The sequence below is a fragment of the Sylvia atricapilla genome, chromosome Z (assembly GCF_009819655.1).
Source record: "Sylvia atricapilla isolate bSylAtr1 chromosome Z, bSylAtr1.pri, whole genome shotgun sequence".
Lineage (NCBI taxonomy): Eukaryota > Metazoa > Chordata > Aves > Passeriformes > Sylviidae > Sylvia > Sylvia atricapilla.
In genome coordinates, this window is record NC_089174.1 from 50,434,580 (window position 1) to 50,459,128 (window position 24,549).

Here is a 24,549-nt window from a genome sequence, read left to right on the forward strand (position 1 = left end):
CCACAAGTGAATATTTATCTACAAATATCACAAAACCAGCTCGATGAATAAGAAAGCTGTTCTATAAATAACTCAACATGCAGAAATACTTTCAAATTAAGTTGCTTCTGTGACACAAACATTTTCTCTTCATGAATTCTTTTTTGTTTTTATGGGCTTATACACTACAAAAATCCACAAGACACAAAACCAGATTAGGTTCTGCCTGCCTTCACAGGCCAAGAAGTCAGGCATTATCAGATTGCTCTTCCTAAGGGCAGAAATACAGGCTCGGGAAGTTAAGGATCTGGTCCTACTGCTCTATAATATAGCTCCATACCCTTCATATGCCTTTACATGGAGAAAAAACGGTGCATGACAGACAAGGTGCTGCTGACCATAAGGAGCTCAAACTATGAAAAATACATCAGTGAGTGTGAGTAGAAAAGGTTGGATACTTTAAGCCATGCAGAAAGAACACAGAAGTCGCAAATGGAAAAAAAAATAAAAATTGCATATTGAAAATAATTTTTCTCCTGTCTTCTAGCTACATTTTGCAACTTGTTAATATTTCTATGTGGCCTTCCCTTCTTCCTGATACATACTGATGCATGACCTACAACTTCTGGCCAGAAAGCTTCTTCTATCTCTTCATTTCTGATTATCCTTCTGTTAGAGGGGCTCTTACTGAATAAGAATATTCTTCTAAATATTATTGATTTTTCTACTTAAGAATGCCACTTTCATCAGAAAACAAACTAATAATACAGAGACAGAAGGAAAAGAAAAACTGAATTTTTTTCCTAGTCAACCTAGATAACTTGCCCTATTTCAAAAAGATATTTGGGGCTCAAAATAGAATCATTGAATTGTTTCCTCTACTTTCCTCCTGCGTATTTTCTAAACATTACACACAATGATATCTTTAAAAAAGTAAGTGAAACAGCCAAGAGGCCTACAAGCTCTGCTGGCCTTTCTAAATTTTCAGTTAGAGTTAGAACAACCCGTGATATAAACTTTTCTTTATAGCAAAAGGATTATATAATCTCTATATTGATCTGGCTTATCACAGACCCCCATATTTTAGTGGGTTCTCTATATATCAGGCACAATTGATCGGCAACACTGGGGTCTACCTGTACACATACCCTAATCGGTATTGAATCTTCTTAAACCTCCCCAAGCCTGTGAGTGAATGTGACAGCTCGTCTTTCAACAAATTTGCACTCCTTGTTAGGCGATGCAGGTCTGGTCAGGGGTCACTAGATGGCAGCATAAAGCCCCAGTTACCTCGGTATCTTCTAAAATTTGGATTATTGCTTTCTGACCAGACGAAAAGTTTTATGCATCTTCAACAGTGCCAGAAACACAAGAATTTTACCAAGAAATAGTCACTTATTTCTAACCCTAACCCTCTTGTTCATTTCGAGGCTACAGAAGTGAGATTACCGATATTTGCTACTTGGTAACTACAGTGAATTTGAGGATTACTACTTCTCCAAAGTGGCCAGGAGAGCCAATTCAGAAAATATGGATGGAAGAGATCTCCTGAAGTAAGTACCATTGAGAGTTACTTTGTCAGAATAGGAATAAACTCAAGTATTTATTTTGTGAAATATGACTTCCAATGAAAAAAAATCCTGTCCCCCAAAAAAGCACCCCTCCCCCACATCCCAAGTAAACCAACCAACCAAAATCCTCCAATATATCTTAAGGAAAACAACAAAAGGCAAGATACTTAGCTAAAAATCTGGCTATATTTAAGACAAAAAAATGTTGCCACTTCAAATAATTGACTAGGATGAACTAGCATCTATTGTAACTGGTGAAATATAAAAGAATTAAATCTGGAAATATTATAAAATAATCTGGTTCACATACCTTTTTCAGGTCTATCTACATTTTTTTTTTCCTCTCTTTGGCTTAGTGTATGTTTAGATCTCATCATAATAAAGTTGTTCAGATCAGAATCATCGTTAGCCCATCTAGAAGCAACTGCAAGTGATGCAGGCTTTCCACTATAGGATGACTTGTCTAGTTTAGAAGACACATCTTTACAGCTGTCTGATTCAGATGGTTTGGAGGTTTTCTTTCCTTGGTTTAAGAAACAATTTGCCTCTTCTGTCCTAATCTTTCTTAGGCTTCTTCCACTAAGCCCTTCCACAGATGTATTTGTAATGTGAATTTTGGCAGATGACACAGTACGTATGGCAAAGTACTGCCTTTGAATCTGCAGTGACAAGTCAGGATTAACAACTTTTTCTGGCTGATGTCTTTCAGCAGAAAGAAGCTCCTGGTTTGTCACAGAATTCTTCTCTTCAAGCCATCCTGAAAAACACAAATTAATTTCTTTGCATGACATAGATTTTTTTTCTCTCTCCTCACTGGAATTAAAGACTTTGGACAATTTATAGAGAAGGCATTTTTAAAAATTTCTTTCTGCCTTCTCAGATCACTAGGACCCCTTTTCAGAGAACTTGCACTGACTAGTTCTAAGCAAAAATGCACAATATTAAGACACAGAAGGCCATACTATTGTTTCAAGTTTTTTACTATCTACATGGGATTTCTTGATGTCAGATTCCTAGGAAGTGCGTCGCAACACATTTTATTAGGAAGAAAAACTTCTTCTTTTGTTTTTTAGAGGGCAAAATGAAGAATGCCAACAGTTGCCTCTGAAGATATGCTTCACTACAGCTACAACTTTTTTGCATTGTGGCTGCACATCCATCTGAAACACAGTATCTAAACAATTAAAGAAATGGAAAAGCCAGTTAATTGCAAGTGCTGTACGAGCAGTGTCTATGTGTTTCACAATATAGCAAGTTACTGTCAATTTTTTGAGTTCTACAGCTACAACTGGATGTCTCATGGATATTTTTGCATACTTATACTCAAACTTCAACAAAAAATGCAAAAAGTTATGTAGATTTTGTTGTATAACTGCAGTCCTTGCAGTCTGGTCATAGTTATACAACAACATCTGAGAAACTTTTTGTATTTTTTGTTGAAGTTTGAGTATAAGTATGCAAAAACATACCTGTGGATATCTTTATTAAAATATTCCAAAGCAAAACTAATACTTCTTAAGAAATTCTCCTGTATGAAACTATTTTATTAAAAATAACCAGTGGAAGCTATTCTTCATCTGCACAGTAATAGAAAATATTACTTTGTTCAAACCTTTTGTTCCTACAATTTATTCTAAGTTATGAGGTACACCTTAATTGCAGTAGTGCCCTTCCTTCATTTTAATGTAAAACATTTTGTTCTTAAGAATGAGAAATAATTAAATTCCTTTGTTCTTGGAGATATGTAACCCCCTGTGTGACTCTCTGTTAATGTATCTATCTTTGCCTTTTAATCGTGTTTTTAAAAGAAGAAGATACTTACTTTCTAATTGATTTGATGTAAATCGTGTGAATGTCTCTGCTTCTGTAGGAAGCAAACTGTTTGCATTACTTCCATCCACATTCAACTGCTCCAAAATTTCTACAGCTGCTGGATTTATACCCCTATGAAGCCAGCAGTCCTCCTCTTGTGAGCCAAGCACTGGTGCTTCGATCTCAACTGGCAGCTTTTTCTGCAGTTCTGTCAGTGAATGATGCTGATGTGCAAGGTTAACAGCTGGATTCTCTACAAAAGAACCAGAAATTAACATATAATATCAATAACTAGAAAGATGAAAACAATGTCCTTTTGGAAATGAAAGTTCCCAAGTATTGCTGGCCTATTACTCATATCTATTATTCAAACTTCTATTTGTAACTCTGTGTCCACCAATAGATTTAAGAGCAAAGCAGTTAACATTACCAAAGCAAGTGTGCTTTTCTGAGTTCTTTGAGTAAGAGGGGTGAAGGCTTCAATTTTTTTTTCAGATCTAATAATGTGTAACTGCATTACTAAAGTTACAAATTATCTTGTTAATTATCTATGGGTTATTGTCATGGTTACAAAGTCTTATCATAATCCTTATCTGAAAAAAAAATCACCTGAAACAGTAATGAGCATATCATACATTATTTTCAACGATATATGTTGATATAATGTACAAATGATTTGGACAACAAAACAAGTCAATACACATAACTCAATCCTGAGACTTTTAAAATGGAGGCAAATAAAGTGAAATGAAAGAATAGTGGTAATACAAATTCTGGCACTTTCATGAATAGCCTGCAGCTTGTTTTGGTTTTGTGTATTCTGCTTCTCTTCTATTTTTGTGAAGTTACAATATTATTTTCCACTAACAGTACTATTGTATTGATTGCTACATACTTTGGAACATTATTTAAGGGAAAATAGCACACAGGAAGGACTTAAAAAGATTACCAAATTTCAGCTATTATTTCTTGTATATAATAGTAGTGAACACTGTAATAAAAAAATAATACTCTTCTTTATTCAAATTACCTCCATAGAAGAATACAAGGCACACCAACTTCTATGTTGCCATACTGTTACTTTTACATGTACTAAAATAATCACATTATCCAGACTTCACAGGGTTATAGTAATTGGATAAACTTCAATGGCTCAAAATACATGCTCTGCAGTAACACATTATCTTTTCTGCAATATTTCTCTGTGTACACAGAACCTTTAAACATCAGTTAGAAATTGATCATCAATTAGAAATCCTTACCGACAAGCAAAAGAGAGCTCATATTATCCCGATACTTCTCTGAGTGCCATACCAAAGATTCTAAGAATTCCCTAGAGGGCTCTGCAATCAAAATACTATGAAGAACATTAAAATAAACCAAAAAACTTGTAGATATGAAGTTTAGCAGCATTATCTGTTGAATTTTGATTTATATAAAACTATCTTTTAAAGACATACTTTGTCTTTAAATTTTCAGTTTATTCATTCATTCACTCATTCATTAAATTTTTTTCCTATCCATACAGAGGACAACAGGCAAGAGTGAGAGGTGGAGCCATCAAGCCTGGGTCATGAAATAAAGCAGCACTGAATGAGAATTCTGTCTAGACCATGTATCCCACCCCAAAGGGATACTGAAATTCTTCCTGCATATGTTAGAAAGATAGCAAAGCGAGAAATCAAACAAAATGAGAAGGAGAAGATGGAGCAATCCTAATCCTATGTCAGCATGAAAAGGCCTGAAATCTATTGTTGGACAATATCCCCAAAACAGAGTATACTCTCTTACTACATCTCCTCTGGACATTTTGCAGGTGATCCTTGTGCAATGTATGTGCTCGCCATAGGTATAAATACACACATATGCCCATACACATACTTGTGAAATATTTTAAATGTTTACTGTTGCCTACTGCAAAAAGGAAAATAGATTTTCAGGTTATTAAATCTCCCCAGAGTAAGAGGTCAGCAGAAGCAACTTCCTTTCCTTATTCAGGCTCCTCTAGAAAACCACACACGTGGATTGTGCATTCTGTCACTCTATCACACAAAACACAAAACATATCTATGCAGCTCAAAGAATGTAAGTACAAATTCATAAATACACTGAAGTTATTTTTTTCAATAATTTTGAGTATTTATGAAAGAATGTGCCACTACCAAGGCTTCATATTACCTGTTACCCGAGAGAGAAATAGGTTCTTCTTGAAGTCCTCCGCATGGAAAATTAACCCATGATCTTTGTTGTCTGCATGGAGGAGTTAAAGGCACTTCCATTTCATCTTTCAAATACGAAATATATTCAGCTGGAAATTGCATAAAGTCCCAGCCAAAACAAAATAAAAATCAAAATCACAAAGCTACTTGTGAATGAAATACACATGCTTACAATCTTACACTAGTGAAGTTCTGAATTAAAATAGAAAATATTTTCATGGGACAATACAATAAGCTATATACCCCAAATACTTCATATCCAATTTCCACACAATTTGGGGAAAAAATTGTAAACCACACGATTCTGATGTAGTTCTGGGTACATATGCTTCACATATAAGACTATGTTTATAAGTAAATCACCAGGTTCCATGGCTGAGATTTTGATATTCACGCCTGTTGGCCTTCTTAAGTAGTTCCTCCATAAATTAATTGAGAGAGAGAACACAGGCAATATTGTGTCAGCTGTAAGAACAACCTCAGAAACTTCAAAAACAGTCAGGATTTTAATGGGAAAAAAATTACTCTTTTAAGCAGAATTAGTACTCATTGAAATTTCTAGGAATGATCACTGAAATCAATTACAACACCAGGTTTGTTTGGGTTTTTTTAAGCAGTATACAAACAAACTTGGCATGTTAAAAGTCCTCTACGAGTCACTTTAAATATTCTTATTCTTTTTCCTCCCTCCAATAATATGAAAGGTGCAGATATTAATGATTATTGGGTTTTATTCAAGTCTTATTACAAATTTGCAACTTTATTGATTTTGATGGTTCACATGATTGCCTTGGTATTAATCTCTCTGGCATTCAACTAACCAGAAAGTAGAAATCACAAAAAAACCAATTGTTCCATGCTCTGTGAAAACAAAGGCAGACAAATTGTGAGTAAATCAGTGCTTTTACATGGCAAAACACTTATAATAAATTCCCTATTCATTCCACCAGGCAGGAAGTAGATGCAATCATCATACCCACATTGCCTGGCCAAGTGGCACAAAGCAGGCTATGAATGAGTCAGTTGCCCAGCTGCTTACAGCTTCTCCTCAGGCAGGAAGGGTAAGGGACAGTAAAGCCAGAGGACACAAACATACTAGAAAAGCAGGAAAAATAAGGTAAGAAATAAAAGTGGGTACAAAAAAAAGCAACATACTTTCCAGTCAGTATTAACTTCTTTCCCACTTAGAACAAAAAAGGCTCAACAAACTTAAGCTCTCAAACCGGTGTTTGTGAGGAGCAACAATTTTAGGACTTTGAACAGGACAGAAGCTGATCTCAGAACAGCAAAAATACCTGCCATATCTACTATTCTTTCTCTTTGAGCAATACTATTAATATTTGTTCTTGTCTAGTTATTTTTTGCCTTTGAGATTGGAATTTTTTATCAGCTACATTAAACTCTGCCTACACTCAGAGTAACACTCCCCTTCTCAGAACATTACTGACTCAGAGATATATCTTGTCTCCTAATGCCTTTTTTAAACAAACTCAATGACTAGAGAAAGACTGCTTACTGCTTAGTCTTATGATTTCACCTTCTCCAAATTCAAGCAAATATATTTTACTTCTGGTAACTCATAAAGAGCAAAATTAATTAGAAGGAGAAGATTGTCAGGTATCTCAGTTGAAAACTGACACCCAATACAGAAACTTCCCCTATCAAATGGTGTTCTAGCAGTGCTTGCACACACTTGTAGGTCTCTATCCTACAGACCCGAGTCTAACCTGGAAAAAAACCTGAAAAAACCCAAAAACAAAACAAAACAAAACAAAACAAAACAAAAAACCACCAGAGAGAGAGAGATGGAAGACAATTGTGTCCCAACAACATAATTCTACCTGATTCAACAGCAGAGGTAAGAAAGCAACTGGTAATAAAGATTAAAGCAGCCATTTTCTTTAAAAGATTATTAAAGATGGCTTGACTACTCATCTACTGCAGAAGAATGGACAATATCCTAGAGAAGATTACAGTCAATTTATTATTATTATATATAACAGGGGAAGAGTCAGATCTACTCCACTTAAGCCCCTCCTGCTTGGAAGTTTTAGAAGTAAAGAGCAATCAGAAAGCTGGCTAGACACAGATTACAGTTTATCACGCTAGACAATAATCTCCAGATGTAAAACAGTTCTTGGTGTATTTGCATTAAGCTTTTATATCAGACACATTGAAACAATATGATTTTTCCAATCAAAACTCCACTACAATACAATATCTGAAGCATGATACTATTAGTGCTATTAGCCTGCAGGGGACAACTATCAGTTCAGTTTAAAACTTGTTGAAACTAAGACAATAAGAAGGGTCTTGTTCTTGAGAAAACTCAGTATTTCTCAAGTACTATACTAACTTCTGGATGGAAAACTATCAAGTGAACAAGCACTGATGGATAAAACTGCTATGGTCCAATGCAACAGTGGATAGATCTTTCATAGATACTATATAGGTGAGGATGAGACTAATCAGATTACATTAATTTGTAAATGTTACTCATTGTGCAAGCACTTCTGCATTAAATGAAAGGTGAAAAATGTCACCAGCACAGCCATTTTTGCTTAGCCAGAATTTAGCTGTGAATGTAGTAGGGCTGGCAAAGACAGTACATTTTTTTGAAAGGTTACACCTGGAACCCGAAGAAACTTTAACTAAGGTTGGATGACTAGGCTGAGCAGTGGGACATCAAGGCTGTTCAGCACTGGTTGATGGTAACTTGGGTTTTCAAGCTATTAAAGGTAGACACACAGAGTGTATTTCCTGATCCCAAAGCAGGAGCAAGGATTCAATGCACATTAGCAAATATTCAATAGTAGGAGTTTATTTCTGTAGTAAACAGCTCTGGCATAACTTCTCAATCACATGTAATTACTGAATCGTTTGCAAAACAGAACGTCTGCACAGGAGTTTTGAATCTCTAGAACTTAAAAACACAGCACTTCTATCTGAATTGCTCTCCACCACTCTCTTTTGAAAGCATTTAATTAAGACTTTAACAAACTTTAAACTGTGCTCTTTGACTCCACAATTTTAATCAATCTGCCTTAACTTTCATCTGCCCTCTCTTGATAGATAAGTTGCTAGATAAAAAAAAGAACTAAAAATAGTGCTGTAGTTATAGACATCTCTTACAGCCAAAAGTAACATGAAGGAATTGTAAGGCTTTTTGTGTTTAGATTATAAAGCTCTAGAAAGGAGTATGGCACTTCTACCTCCTTATGGTGTGGGTACAAAATAATACAAAGTGAATCTTCTTATCTATGTGGCTGGTACATGTTCTCCCATGATCAGAATATTAGTGAAACTACTTAATGAATTTACTTTAAATATCACCCCTTGATTTATACAGATCTTCCTACCTGACTCACAGAATTCCAACATACTTGTGCTAATACTGGAGCAAACCTCTTGTGGAATGGCACAGTACTTGGAAATTTCTATTTTGTATGTAATTTCTGCTTTGAGATCTGAAAACAGATTTTAAAAGGTGCCATAAATGAACCATTTATTAATTTTCCCAGTCAGAGCTTTCTGTCTTTTTACTGCACCTCCATGATATATATTGTTATGAAAAATTAGTCATCCTTAGCAATGGCAGATGCTTTAGTTGATTAGAGCAGTGCTCAGTCTCATCCCCTAAGTGACAGAAAAAGTCCCCCACAATATTGTATAGCCACTATCTGAGTTATTCCAAGCTCTTATGACTAAAATAATTTCCAGAACAACTAAGTAGCCTAAATATAGTTCACTAGGAGTATGTGTATGTGGATTCTTTTGCCACTAAAAAAGGACTAAAACAGAAAAAAAAAGGACCCCAATAGGTTGACATTTATGTACGGAATCATCAAATCTCTGCAATCTCAGCTTGAAAAATGGCACATACTAAATACATTAGGGGAATGCACAAGAAACTGTCTTAGTCAAGTACCTACTTTCAAAAGTTTTGTTTCTGTCTCCAGTAAGAGACTGCATTACTTCAAACTGCTGCCCTATCAGACACAAAATTCAGCACACATTCTCCATCTTTTCAGAAGCATTAATCTTCCTTCTTTGAACTGTTTCCTGTTCACCACAAAACTGGAAAATTATTTATTTTGACTTAAAATGAAACCAAACCAACTCTCAGGTAATGCCTTTTTCTTTTAACTAAGCAAAATACTGTTATACAAATCAATCCATTAGCCAATAACTGTAGTTAAAGTTATATTTATCAGTAGCCTAAAAGCACTTAGTAATTTTTCTAAAATTACTTTAAGAAACTATTACTGTCATTTAGAATAATACTGTTATCCTTGGATAAATATTTAACCATTTCCCCCCAGAAATCTGAATTTGCGTTTGTAGTTACAATGCAACACAAGCATTTTTAATGGTATGACTGTCCTGCATATAATCCTCTTAGGGTTGTCTCTGAAAGTAAACTTAAAAAACGTATTAGAGAACACAAGAACAAATGATTATAGCTATGGTTGATTATATATCAGCAAATCATGGCTCATATTATATTTGTGTCCAAGATTACAGCAGAACCCTGGACAAGTGGTTACTACCCCTTAAGGAGACATTTCTAATACCAGAAATTTGAGTGTAACACACTTCCTTAGTTCATCCACAGAAATTCTCATCTGATAAATTGTGAAGTAATTTATAAGTGAACTCAATAAAAAAGACCTTGATTGTATTAAATGTGTTTAAATGAAAGGAATATTAGGTCAAGCACTTCAGAAAACCAGCTCTCACCTTCTCTGATCACTTGTTTGCAAAGGCCTTCATCATCTACAGTGACTGGAGCTAAATTTAACACCTCCTTTACTTGCAAGTATGATGGAATCTTAACACAATCAGATCTGCTGTTGTTGGGTTTGCTGAATTCTAACTCAATAGGCAACAGGAAATACTGGAAAAAATATTAATCACAACAGAATGGCCAGTAAATTTCCTTTGATATTACTGTACAGTCAAAGCTTCTTCAAAATCCTGTAATAATTTAATTCTAAACCAATATAAGAGCTCTTAGGATCACTTCACATTTACACAGCACACAGAAAGCTTTCCTCAATACAGGGTAAAATACAATGTTACACAACTTCAGATTGAGTCAACAGTGTAAAAAGTGTCTTAGGTTACAGTTCCCGACCAAGTACAATCCAAATTTATTTTACTGATTTTTTTTTTTTTTTTTTTTTAGAATTTTGAAACATAGAGCCAAAAGTAGATTTGACTTCTTTAAAAAAAAAAAAACCAAGCTGGTCCCCCAAATCCCAGAACATGTCTCATGGCTTTCCATTTCCCATGCTCATGTCATAGCTTCCTGTCTGGATTAATTTTTATTCTTAGTGTAACAAGTATCTACATAAAACTTCAAACACATCAAGTACCAGTACAAACAGCTGGTCAGAGTAGAGAGTCCTAAAAACAGCATCCAAGAAGTAAAAAACCACAAATAATACCAGTGTTTTCTAATCTTGGAAACATGAAAGCTCAAAATATTTGGCAAATATAAAAAAACTCATTAAGATGACTTGCAGGTGACCAAACACATACATATAACATAGAACAACCACCAATATAATATATATTATGAAACAACAGGATGATACCTCTTCATCTTTTATAGATACAGTACAGAAACTCTCTTCAATCCCCTGCAATTCATTTTGACTCACTTCTATCTTCATTCCATTTTGGAAAGTCAAACATTCTCTTTAAAAGATCATAAAAGAAAGTAAGTGACTTCTTTGTATTACTTAATGTCTTAGACCGAAACTCTCAGCAATAGTTTTGTTAGCCATTTACATGGCAAATGTTTTTCTAAATCCATGCCTTTTCTAAGAAGTTCCAAGTGATGGTGTAGTGATCTGTGTAATTAACCAAAAAATATTTTCAATAAATAATGTATTATCTGCAGAGTAGAAACATTTAATACTGGGGCCTGCCTTAAACAGTTACAGAAAAAGATGCTTCATATTATAAATCTTCAACCTTCCAGCACATAAGTCCCCTCATGTAAAACTACTTTCTGCAAAAGCTGCAGATCTAATTTCGTCCAATGTCAATTTTTTTACTATACATAAAAACTGTAATCTATTTGCCTTATTTCTCTTTTGCCACCTTTCATCTATATTTTCAGGAAAGATTCAGTATGAGAGAAGGCAGAGTGTGCTTATTACTAGTTAAACTGAAAACTAAAAGTATTTTCCTGGTTTAACAGAAAAACCTTAAAACTTGGATGTAAAAGTCAGGAATGGATCTACTACTTGCATTGAAAAGCAAGGACATAAGCAGCACAGGGATGAAGATTTGTCATGTAGAAATAAAATTCTTCATAAGGCTTGCCCTTTGTGCTTATTACAGGCACCAAATCTACAGTGACTTTTTAGGGGATTAACTTCCTCATTGGTCCCTGATACCACTGTTTCCTAGGGGAATATTTCAGAATGCAGAGTACAAATTGTTCCCTGTGCAGCCTTGGGATGCTCATGGATTTTAACTGAAGTTGAAGTCTGTCTAATTGAGTCCTTTTCTCTAAATGCATCTCCCTGTGCGCTGCAGTAGGAGATCTGGACTCCCCACATTGGACACGTCCATGATTTTGCTATTCAATCACAGATCAGGACGTCAGAGCTATTTCTGTAAAGCTTCACACTAGCATTTTTTTCTCCCATTACTGGTATTTCCCAAAGCCATTACAGAATTTGGATCATGTTATCTTCACTGGGTATTTACAGTATTCACACAGTGTTAAATCCAAGAGTCACTGCGAGACTGGGGTTCATGTTTGAAAAAACAGGCAAACGACCCAGTTCTTCCATGTTCTACTACATGGGTACGGTTGGCTCAGGTAAAATCTGCTTTACCTTGCCTGTCAATCATGCAACCTCTCCAAGTGCAAAGGAAGCAGCACAAGTAGTCCAGACATGAAGTAAAACAGTACAAGATTTAGCCAGAGTTTATGAATGAATGTGCACAATGTCTGTCTTAACAAAATACTAGGCCCATTTTTGATACAATGTACTGGCTTTAATCTACCATTTTGTTCAAATTCATGATATAGATGTTATTAAATTAAATTCAATCAACCTAGTAATACAAAACTGAGCAAAATCATAAGAATAATTAATATTTAAACTTGAAGAAATACAATTCAATGGGTAAGAGCATGGATTTACTGGCCACACATCTCAGAGGGGAGCAAAAAGAAGCATGGAAGCATATGTAAAATCCTAGCCCTACTAAAGTTAGTGATACTTTCATGATAGAGAATCAGTCAGTTTGAGGGAGGACAGTGTACAGTTAAGATGTACAGTTTTTCATATCCCAAAATTAATATCCTGATTGCAATTCACACCTATAGAGTGTAAAAATGACAATTTCATTAATCTAGATTTTTAATGCATATAAATTTCACCCTCCTCATTTTTTCCTAAGATGGAAAGCTGAAGTCTTTATCTGTTGCAAATATAAACTAGTTAAAGTCAAAATATAACAAATGTTAAAATGTTAATGGCATTAAAGACAGACTATTTTTATGTTTAATATTATACAGCAATTTGTAGGTACCTGAAAATATTTTCTGCTGTCAAAATCTGTCCGTCTGAATCTAAAAGGGGATCTTTCACTAAAAAAAATTGTAGTCTGCTCAGAAGTATAGATAAAGCTGGCAATTTTTTATGAAAAGTTTCAAGATTATAGATAAAAACCAACTCTTCTTCCAAACATAAATCTGGCAAAGTAGAAGAAAAAACACATTAAAAACAAGATAAAAATACTACGGATTATCAGAATAAGGATAATTGTTGAGCAACTGTTGCAATACTATAAATGTCAGCAAAACAAAAACTGCTTTTTACTTTAAGCTTAAAAATCCTAAAACATTTAAAGTGCAATGAAGTCCAGCCTTCCATGGCTCACATGATAACTTCTAGTTTTCTTTAGCTTTTTCTTTTGTCTAACATAATACGTATTAAAAACAAAAGATATTTTCTTTCTGTTTCCTTGTTTGCACTTCCAAGTATGATGAAGGAACTTCCAAGGAAGGTTCTGGCCAAGAAACTTAGCTCATTACAATTTTAAATGTAGGAATGAGGCACTCTCTCTACACATGTCTAAACCTAAATGCAGATTCTCTAACTCTGAAGTTAAAAAAATTACAAAAAAAGGTTGCAAATTACTATGATTTCAAGAAAGATGACATTATTGTATCTACACAGGCTGGGGAATGAACAAATCAAGAGCAGCCCTGTGAGCAGGACTGGGGATGCTGGTGGATGAGAGGCTGGACATGATCCAGCCATGAGCACTCCCAGCCCAGAAACCAAACATGTCTCAGGCTGCCTCTAAAGCAGTGTGGGCAGCAGGAGAGGGAGGGAATTCTGTCTCCCCTGTGGTGAGAGCCCACCTGGAATCCTGCATCCAGCTCTGGGATCCTCACTAGAAAAAATACATGGACCTCTTGGAGCAGGTCCAGAGGAGGGATCACAAAAACAATCAGAGGAAACGAACACCTCTCCTTTGAGAAAAGGCTGAGAGAATTGGCATATCTTCAGCCTGGAGAGGAGATGGCTCCATGAAAACCTTACACTGGCTTCGCAGTACTTAACAGAGACCTATAAGAAAGGTGGGGATAGACCTTTTAGACTTTAGGTTTGTCCTGGGTTGTAGTTTAGGATGTATTCTATCACCATCTTCAGCTAATGGCCCATCAATGCCTTGTGCATGATTCAGAGATAACTCCCTCCGGGAGGTTGGGAAGTTATCTCTCTTTTTATTGGGCCATCAAGGCCCTCTTCCATGACTCATCATCCCATTGTGAGATGCTCCACCCACGGGGAGGAGCCAAGCATTCTCACCTGGATATAAGCTGGGATTTGGGACAGTAGAAGCAGCCCTCACCCACTGGATTCCCAGAGGACTGGAGCTACCAGACCTTTCTATGAGATCACTGCTTCAGGAAGACCACCTCGTCTGGACTGCTTCCATCAGATTGTATTCTGACTCTGTCAGTGGTTTTTCTTTTTGTATTGTTGCATTTATTTTATTTTATTTTATTTTTTTCCTTTTCTTCTCATTAAATTGTATTTCTGACTTAGAGTCTCTCACTTGGTTTGTTTTCAAACCACAACAAGGTTTTAAACTTAAAGAGGGATAATTTAACTAAAATGTAAGGAAGCAGTTTTTTCCTTACAAGGGAGAAAAAAAAAAAAAAAAAAAAGGATTTGATTGATGCCCCATCCCTGGAAGTGTTCCAGGTGAGGATGGGTGAGGATCTGACAAATGTGAGTTGATTACAGGGGATTTGGACTCCCATAAAAGGTCCTTTCCAACCTAAATCACCACATTGTTCTATTTCTTTAAAATTTAAACTATTGTTGTCCTGAGACAGAAGTGATGCAGTAACCACTGCACATTTGACACATTTCCTTATATTTGCAGTATGAAATACATATATATCTACACACATATTTTACACATATGTAATATATACAGAAGGGCAAAGAGAGTTTTTTGTTCTTCTTCCTTATTTTTTACCAGTATGGAAGTCTCTTTACTCCCTCATCCCCCTTTCACTCCTTGGATGACTCCCTATCTGTAACTCAGTTCTCTCATAGTGCCTGGAAATGATAGACATTGATTATGTTCTCAGCAAACTGTTTTATGATGCTAACTCAAACAGATTTCCATTAAAAAACAAAACCAAACCAAACCAAAAAAAAATCTATCTTAAACTTCTTTTGGCTTGCATCTGTCTTGAACTATTAATACAGGCCCTGCTTCTCCAGGGAATAATTCTGTCTTAAGTGGTTATACCTTATACAACTGCAAAGTTTTTGATCACCCAAATGATTTCATCAATGTCTCTGGAATATGTGCAAAAATAATGGAAGTTAACAAGGTTATGCTATCAAAACTTAGAAAACAGTGAATTGAACATTTCACCTTCCTGTGGTTCTTTAAATTCAGTGGCATAGTAAATCTTCAAATATTTGTCTTGGGTGGAGTCTTCCTTAAAACCATTCTCCGTAAGTAAAAAATGTTCTTCTGTGTTAGTCTGAGAGTAAGGATTTGAACTTGGAATAACTTCTATTAAATCATTACTAGCCTGAAACTCTACAGAGGAGAAAGGTTTCCTAAAAAACAGAAAAAAACCCTGACACTTAAGCTGTAGCAATATCAATGTTATAACTTCCTGATTTCTCAGTGAATCCACAGCACTTAGGTGCTCTAAGAACTTTGAGAACCACCATATTCACCAAAGAAGGTTGGAAATTACAGAGTTCTCTGTGTATTCACTGGATCTATGGTTAAACTACATGTTCAATTCTTCCCCGAGAAAAAGTCCTTTAAGTTTACACCCAGCATCAAACTGAACAAAAAGAAAAAAGAATCGAACCTGTTGATATGACAGAAATTTGCTGTAGGGTTAAATGTACACTTCTGTTTCAAAAACCATGAAGAAATTGCAAGTAACAACAATGCAAAAAATACAGGATAAGAAGACACAAAACCATTTAAATTTCCTGTAACTTTTCATACTAACCTCACTACTACTATTATTTATTAAGAAAACATCCCTACCATTTGCCGAAGAAGTAGGAAATCATTTGACTACAGAAAGGAAAAAAAAAAGTCATCGTTTTCCTATGCTAAGCATGCACCTGGACAAAGCAGCTACGAAAATTGATTAAAATATGTGTTAATGCTGTGCTACCCATATAAATTGACTGCAACATTATAGTAACTCTGATGAGTGCTGACATTTCTGAAGCATCCAAATCAGCTCATCTACAGTTATTGTACTTAATATTCTCATTTCAAACAACTGATTTCTCATTTTGCATCCTACTGATTTATTCATATTTTTAGTAACACTTAGGATTACACCATCCTGCAATTTGCTAGTCAACTAAAGGTAATTCTCATAAAAGTGATCAGTGTATAAGTGCACCTCTGAAAATCAGTACAAGACTTCATGTGTAAACAACAATAGAGAGGAATCTCTGCTACATATCTTTTAAAAAATCAACTCTTTTACAACATTTTGATTATAGTTCAGAAGTTAATTTTGAAGCTACAAGTAATATAGTTCACAAGTTATAACCATATGGTAATGATAGAAAGTAATATCCAAATCACATGGCATAATCCTTTGAAACTCCATGAACCTTAAAACACTGCTCAAGTTACTACTTCATTGAAATCACTGTGTTTCACTATAGTTTTACAGATAGAACAAACCTAACTGAGTTGCTTATTTTGAGACTATACAGGCCACCTCTTCCAAAGTCAAAGCCCTAGTAAGGCTTTTCTATAAAATGGCAAATATTTAAATGGAGACTATTCTAAGAATGGAAATATAGCTACGTTTGTATGGTTACATGAGGTAATTGTCTTAGAGAAGAGGGGGAGAAAGAAGCTTACTTTTATGTTCATGCAGTTTTCAGAGACTTTCTCCAATGTCATAAATAGATTTCTCAACCATTAAAAAAACTATACAAAGAACCAGTGAACTCCACAAAAACACAGTACTACTTTTGGTGAAAAAACCCACCTCTAAGCTATCTGATAAGTGTGTACAGCTCCAGCACACTTGCTGCTGTCAGGAAACACCTTTATAGTCTGTTATCATCATTAACTTATAATTCACAAAGTACCTGAATGATACCAAAGAAATCATAAATGTTTTTAACTTAAAGTTACTGACTTTTCCAGGAAATCCTCAACAAGTAAACTTTTCTTCCATTGATCCAATACTGATATAGCAATCATGTTCTGTGTTGAACCAACTAAGACAAAAAGGAGAGAAAAAAGTCACACAGAAAATATTAAAATTATTTTTTATATATTGATTAAATCACTGCAGAGGCCAATCAAACTTTACATATGTACAACAGAAGAAACAACACCTTCAGCTTCCATTAGCAGAAGTAATACAAATGCACAAGAAAGATCCAAACACTTTTATACTTATATTTGTCTTTGTCATTTGAAAACCTCATTTTCCTCCCATCTCATAACTTCAGCATCATCTTCCAAACCTCTACCAACCAATCAAGTTTGGTATTTTACTTATCTTTGATCATTGCTTTTCTTCCATGAACACTTCTCTGGAAAGAAAAGTTTCCAGAGATCTCTACAAACCAATCAAATATCATCTAATTTATGGTGCCACTCAAATATCCATTACACATTTGTTTCAATTTGGGCAGTGAAGATGTTCTACCTTCTAGAGCTATAAGAACTGGGATAGTGTTATGTCTGGAAACATTTCTTTAACCAGATTTATCATATTATGGATAAACACAAGCTTTTCCTTTAATTTACAGTAAATCTAAACTAAGCTTAAGGATTACATAACATACTTCTAGTCCATGGCTTCCTATACTTGTCATCAGCAAAGAGTCCAGTGAGATGATACTTTTCATCTTGATGTAAACAAGGAGGAAAGCAAAGTGATAATTTCCAGATGGAAAACTTCTGCCTTGCCGTGCTCTGAATAAAAAAAGGCATGTGATAAAATCATGAGAGAGACAGTTCCATTCTTTTTGTGCTTCAAACACTCCCACTGCTCTCAAGGGTTTTCTACTAGAACACAACATATTTTAATTAAACCTTATTTCATAATGCTAATGCAGTCCAAACTAAGAGAAGATACTAACCTTTACCTGATTGGCTATTTAACTTTTAATCTACACCTCTGAGTATGCAGAACTGTACATGCTTAGCTACACTCCAACTAAATTTTGAACACACAATTACAAGTGCTGATCTTAACACTTGCAATGGTCTCCTGAATTGACACAATTCAGGAACCAATCGGGAAATTCAGTGTCATTCCTACTGTTCTTGTTTCAAGTGCTTTTAATATTCCAAGGCCTCTTGTCTTTCATGTGCCATTATGAGCTAATGAAAGCCCTTTTAAAGCATTCAATTTTCACCAAAACCACGACTAGTAATCAATTGAATTCTGGAATTAAATAGTCTGTATAGCAAGCTTAGTAACTTTTCACAGAATACCAAGTTCAATAAACTATCTTACAGTTATTTTGTCACAGAAACCCATGCCCAGTATTGTATAAAGAACACAGAATAACCAGTGAGCTCAGGAAGCAAAAAAAAAAAACAAAAAACACTTACACTTTTGTGTTTAGCAAGTTTATAGAAAGAAGAAGAAAGAAATTGTTCTTAAAAGTCTGTAGAGTAGACTTTACTCTGTAGAGTAAAGGCATATTAGAAAAGAGAAGTAGCTATAGTCCTGTGGAAAAACATAATGAATGAGACCAGAAACTTTTCTCTAGTTGTAAACCCATTGCCTCACTTCAGCTGCCTTGTTTTAGGTGCCAGAATTGCCCACCCATTCCAACATATGCTGTCAAGCCAAATATAGCTTGTACTGTTAGACATCTCAGGCAACAAACTAGAAATATTTCAAATATTTCACTGATTTGGACTGCATCTAGAACAACCATGCTATTGGTGTGCTTTTCAAACATTCCTGTCTAAGAAATGAGAAACTTAGGGCCAAAAAACTCAAACAAACCAACCAAAATAAACCAACACCAGCAAACAAACACATGGGAAGCAATGAAAACAAAAACTGTCACTTCATCAATACAAACCCTGTTTCCATTTCAGTTTAATCCTTTGTGGGACAGTTACAATTTTGTAAATGCTACCTAATTTTAACAAAAAAAAGCAAAAACTCCTGCCATCATAGCATCTTTTTCTTAAAAGGCTCTTGTGAAAAAATAGATCTGGTCCAATGAAGTCAGTCCCTCTTGCGTAAGTCAAACCATGGCATTTCCTCAGTGATGTCTTTCCCAGATTCTGAATAAAGAAGACAGACTAAATAATAAACTTTCTGAATAAAGAAATCAGACAACTATGGGCAGGTGGACCCATGTCTTTTACATGTTACTGGCCATATATCAGTTTAGATAAACTGTACTGAAGTTTACTCTGAAACAGCAAGTCTACTGCTGAAACAACTGCATTTATCCCAAAATAAAGGGCAGCTAGTGAATTTCCTAATATAGATAACAGAAAATGCTAAGGATAACCCCTCTTTTCATTAAAAGAAGCTGTCAGAATTGGAACATAAAAGTTGTCAGTGGCCTCTCAGGTTAAAGAAGAATGCTACTGCTACTATAGAAGTAGAAGCTATTGAACAAATAAATACATGCAATAATAAAGCAGAGATCAGAAAGAAATTTGAAACACCACTATGTAGTTTTACTACATAGAGGCTAACTTTACTTTAATAGCTAAAATTGTTTTCTGTCACTGATGAATTTTTTCTGATACTTGTGAAATGGAAGAAATACATTCTAGAGCTAGCATCACAGGTAATAGCCTCAAAACAGGAAAACTGTGCGTTTTACAAAATATTTTAAATTAAATTGTTCTAAGTGTAAAGTTTAAGCTGAATTTGATCACTTAATAAAGTATGATAAGACAGAACTTTTCTTGCCATTCTAAAAAATATGTAAGTGTTTTTCAAGGCCATTATTAATGGCTGCAGCATTCCATCAGCGCATCTTTACCCCTGTTTATCAAGAAAATACAAAGGCCTCTGGATATTTCTCTTCTAACTGAAAGATACTGTGTGCATTTTCCCAGTTCCATTCAGTTTGCATGTATTGTCAGTTTACAACATTAGAAAACCTTGCACTACCAAGATGACTTTGCAATCACACCTGCAACACTCAGGAGCATGAAATAAGTAACTCTATCGTCTAGGATGACTAAAAAGGCTCCTTTCTTCAAAGATGCTTATAAAGGGGAGCTGGAAAAACTATACCTAGAATTGATATAAGTGCATAACAAGTATATTAGGAGCAAAATTGTGCATCCAGTTGAGTCAGATATGTGCAAGGAGCAGTTTGATATAAGGTCATTGACTTCCAGCAGTTCCTAAAAGCTGGAAGCTTTAGTCCTGTACACTTGATACATGAAAAATCAACAAAATGTAACTTTCTCTACAGGGTAGCAACTAGGCACAAGAGTGGAACCAGAAGCTGCAGTTTGAGCACAGCATATTCCCTGCAGTCAGATATGTAATACCTTTAAATGTGTGACCACAGCCATTAACCTCTTTGGTAGCACTAGAGTACAAGACCTACACTGTTTCAGAGCAGCCATTCAGCAGGTCACTCTGCCATTTCTCTTCCAAAAGTTTTCAGTTGAGGAAGCACCATCTTCCTCGAAACCCAGGCAAGAAAACCTATGTAATTCTCTTTTGCATATAGCCATTAATATGTTTTGCTAACACATCTATTTTTTATTCATAGATAATACGGAAACAATGGGTAACTGAGCTGAAGGGAACTACACTGAGAAGATTTCCACCCAAATACTGTATGACAGACTGCATACTGTTGGAATTACAATAGAAAAATAAGTTCTGGTTGCTACAACCTAATAAACGAGTAGGTACATACACTGGCACTCTACAGAACAGCCACTGTACTCTAAGGAAAGGATGTGGGCAATGTTTCATGACATGGATCACAGATTAACTGCAGGTACTACTGCTGGACCACTTGCCAGGCTGCAATTCTCCAGTTATGTGCTAGGAATGCTTCCCTGTGTCCTGGTACTCTCCCTGAATTCAGAAGGCATCATGTCTTGATACATTGTTCTGCTGAAACGTTACAAATGCCCCCTTCTGGCAAAGCCACTCTGCTTCTCTAGGGAAGGAAGTCTTGTGCTTGATTGTGGCTTTTCTTTGAAAATTTAAGTAAGTAAAAACCCAATTATGACAGGGTGGTTCAGGGATAAGAGGCTGGCAACATCACAGAGGGAGACAGGAAACAAACAAGACTTCACAAGGCTTCCAGATCTTACCTGATCAAAATTTGTAAAATCAATATATGCATTGTTGGTATGGAAAAAAAAAAATCTCCTTTCCTTGAATTACATCTAATACACTGCAAAAACTTTTCCCTACCATAATTAAGGAATACAGCATTGTGTATTGCTATTCTAAAACATGCCAAAGCAGCTAGAAAGTTGGATTAGTTCTCCACAAAGTAACTAATTTAAATTAATGCATTAGAAGGCATAGTGTATTCTCCAAAGCAAGCTCTAAGCAGGAAACTTGTATGTGCATGGTAAGTAAATTGTAAATGCAACAGACACTAAAAATAACTGATGCTTTTCAGTCTGTGCAAAATTGTACTTAAATTTTTTACTAAAAAAGTCCTGTAATCATGTCACTGCTAACCCAGAAGCGCAGCACAACAACCTCTCTGAAAGCGGATTCTAAAAAAAGTAGTTATTGTTATCTTTTTTAATGTGTACTTAATCTTTTCATCACTAACTGCTATATTTCATTCAGACTATTAACATAAATAATAAAACCATACCTCATATAAATAGTCAGTTGAGTGATACTTCAAAGCTGTAAACATCTTGTTTTGTGACTTTTTCAACATTTCAGTTGTCTGGAAGACATACAGAATATAGATCATTTAAAAAACTTTTTATATCACCTGAAAATATTGAAAGAGAAGGTCGAGTTTCAGGTTCATTATTAATAGCTTCATAATTTCTAGCACATGCACCATGGACTCAATATCCTGTTGCAGAAGGTTACACAAAGCACTCAGCATTCTTCCTCTGGAAGAATGTAACAGACCAACTACAGGCCATGAATATTTGATTTTATCTGAAAGAACTGGGTTTTTATTTTTGTGCTTTGTTTTGAGGGTTTTTGTTTGTTTTTGTTGGTGGGTTTTTCAGCTATGCCTCTTGGTGTTTATCTCTCAAAAAACATTTAGAACAATTAAGTAAATGTAGGCAATACAAATCACCTCTCTTACGCAATGACTCTTAAATTTATTGGTTCAGTGACTTTTTTATGGATTATAAATTAGTTTTTCAAGGCACTAATTCAATTGTCTAGACTATTAACTTTTTACTGCCTCGTGTATTTGTGAGGGAACTCTCCCCCACGCTTTCAGTTTTACAAACAAAAAGCAGATATTGTACAGGCTAGCTGAAGCATGAAGCCCTGATGGAGCACCAGGTTTCTAAGTTAGTTGATGCTTCTGAGGGGAACCAAGAAAGAAGCAAAAACTGCACAAAGCCAGAGACAGTGTGAATGCAAAACAGGATATATTGTAGCTGGGATCAGCATAAGATAAGACAGTACTTTTCTTAATTAAATATAGGTAAAAGAGTCAAAGACAAAGTAAGATAATTCTATCAAAAAGTGTATGATGTAATTGAATTTTAATCAAAATGAACTGTAGGGCCATAAAAGAAACCTGTGACAAGGCAATCTTCATGTATGCAACAGTAAGTATCATGACATGAGGCTAAAAATGCCTACCTAACAAATTTGGAAATACCAATGTCAGATGTGGATGTAAAGAAGTGGAATCATTGTAGGAAAAAGTAACTAGGGGGTAGTTGGTTACTTGAAAGGCGTCTGGGTAGAGAAAAAAGGTGCAGGAGAGGTAGAAAGGTAGCTTCAGGCAGAGAAACAAAACAGGGAATAAGGTATACAAAATCATACAGGGAACAAAGTAGAGAGAAACATTCTAAGGGAAGGAGTGTGGATAGTTTGAAACAGTGGAATAAAATCACAAGATGCTAAAGCAAACCTTATGGACAGCCTGACGTGCCCTCCACCAGACCTACATCCAACAGATTTGGTGTGGGAGCAAGCAGGGATGGGTTTGTAAGGAGAGATGGATCTGCACCTTAAGTGCTGGAGGGCAGTGGACAGAACTACACTTTAGCAGAACTGATGTGTATCACTTACTAGAACTTCTTTATAGCAATATAACCATGCCTTAATTCAGGTATTAGCTATAGAATTACAATTACTACTCCCAGTGTTAAAATTTAAATTAATACACTCAGAAGTAGTGAACTACTTAGCAGTCACTCCAAGTACCACTAGTTTCTTAAGGGTATGTCAATCAGTGAACAACAAGACCACTGCATCCGGGTACATTCCAACTTTCCAATTTAAAACTGAAAAAGTGGGACCTAGAAATACCAGTCTGAGACTACAAGGAAGCCTTCAAAGTATTTTAACGAAAAACAACGCGTCTGTAACAGTATATGACCCTGTTTCATTCTCCAAGGACTCGAGGGAACAGTTCTTTCAGTAAATGAAGTATGCAGGATGAATACTTCTGCCACCATCAAATGTTTTTAACCCTACAGCGGCACGGACACGGACCAAGCACCATCACCCACCTCCGCCCCTCACGGCACCACAACCGCTCCTCCCTCAGCGCCGCGGCGCTTTCGCCACGCCCACTCGGGGCGGCGAACTCGTCCTCCTGATTGGCTGGCTCCCAGAGCTTTCACCTCTGATTGGCTATCTCGCTGAGCTGTCCCCTCTGACTGGCTGCCGCTGCTCCCGCCCTGCCCTCTGGAGCGGAGCGTCTCTATTCGCTGCCGCAAGGAAGGTGGACTTTCAGGAGTCAGCCGATAGGAAAATTTACACGACTTTCAAGGCTGAAAATATTTTTTAAAACATTGAATTCATAAGGAAAAGCAATTAAGTAACTTCTGCTCCCCCGGTAGCAGCTTGCGTGGGAAAAGAAGTTAAAAGGACGGGATTGGGTTAGTTTTTAAGGGGATCGTATCTGAAGCTGCTGGGCTGCTCCCTGTTACCTGGGGAAGGGAAATAGAACGAGACCACAGCTTAATACCCGGAAATACTTCCTCTTCTACATTCGGAAAACCTGTGAAATGTCAGTGGCTACAAGAAACAGTCAACTTAGGGGAAAAAAAAGGCCTCTTCCTCGGCGCCCCCCCCACCCCCCCCAATGGCTGCCTAAATTGAGCTCACAACCCTCAGGCTGCTGCCTGTTGAACAAATGGGTTTGTTTCTCAGAAGGCAGTTTAGTGTCAGATTTCTGCAGTGCTCAGACTCTGACTAATCCCTGGAATGACAAAAATTTCAGCAGTAGTGGGAACGCCCCATCTCCCCTCCCCTGCCTCGCACC

General features: G+C 36.0%; 1 protein-coding gene across 1 annotated transcript in view; it reads right to left on the reverse strand.

The window, feature by feature from the left end:
- The window catches only part of SHOC1 (shortage in chiasmata 1), a 45,706-nt gene extending 23,692 nt beyond the window's left edge, over positions 1-22,014 (reverse strand). The window contains exons 1-12 of the mRNA XM_066339685.1: positions 21,946-22,014; positions 17,941-18,070; positions 17,283-17,364; positions 15,518-15,708; positions 13,142-13,304; positions 11,182-11,284; positions 10,322-10,478; positions 8,941-9,048; positions 5,541-5,670; positions 4,625-4,719; positions 3,373-3,615; positions 1,861-2,307 (exon numbers count right to left, since the gene is read on the reverse strand). Coding sequence (XP_066195782.1) covers positions 1,861-2,307; positions 3,373-3,615; positions 4,625-4,719; positions 5,541-5,670; positions 8,941-9,048; positions 10,322-10,478; positions 11,182-11,284; positions 13,142-13,304; positions 15,518-15,708; positions 17,283-17,364; positions 17,941-18,070; positions 21,946-22,014 — 1,918 coding nt within the window. The remainder of the gene's footprint in view (positions 1-1,860; positions 2,308-3,372; positions 3,616-4,624; positions 4,720-5,540; positions 5,671-8,940; positions 9,049-10,321; positions 10,479-11,181; positions 11,285-13,141; positions 13,305-15,517; positions 15,709-17,282; positions 17,365-17,940; positions 18,071-21,945) is intronic.
- Positions 22,015-24,549: the final 2,535 nt, after the last annotated feature.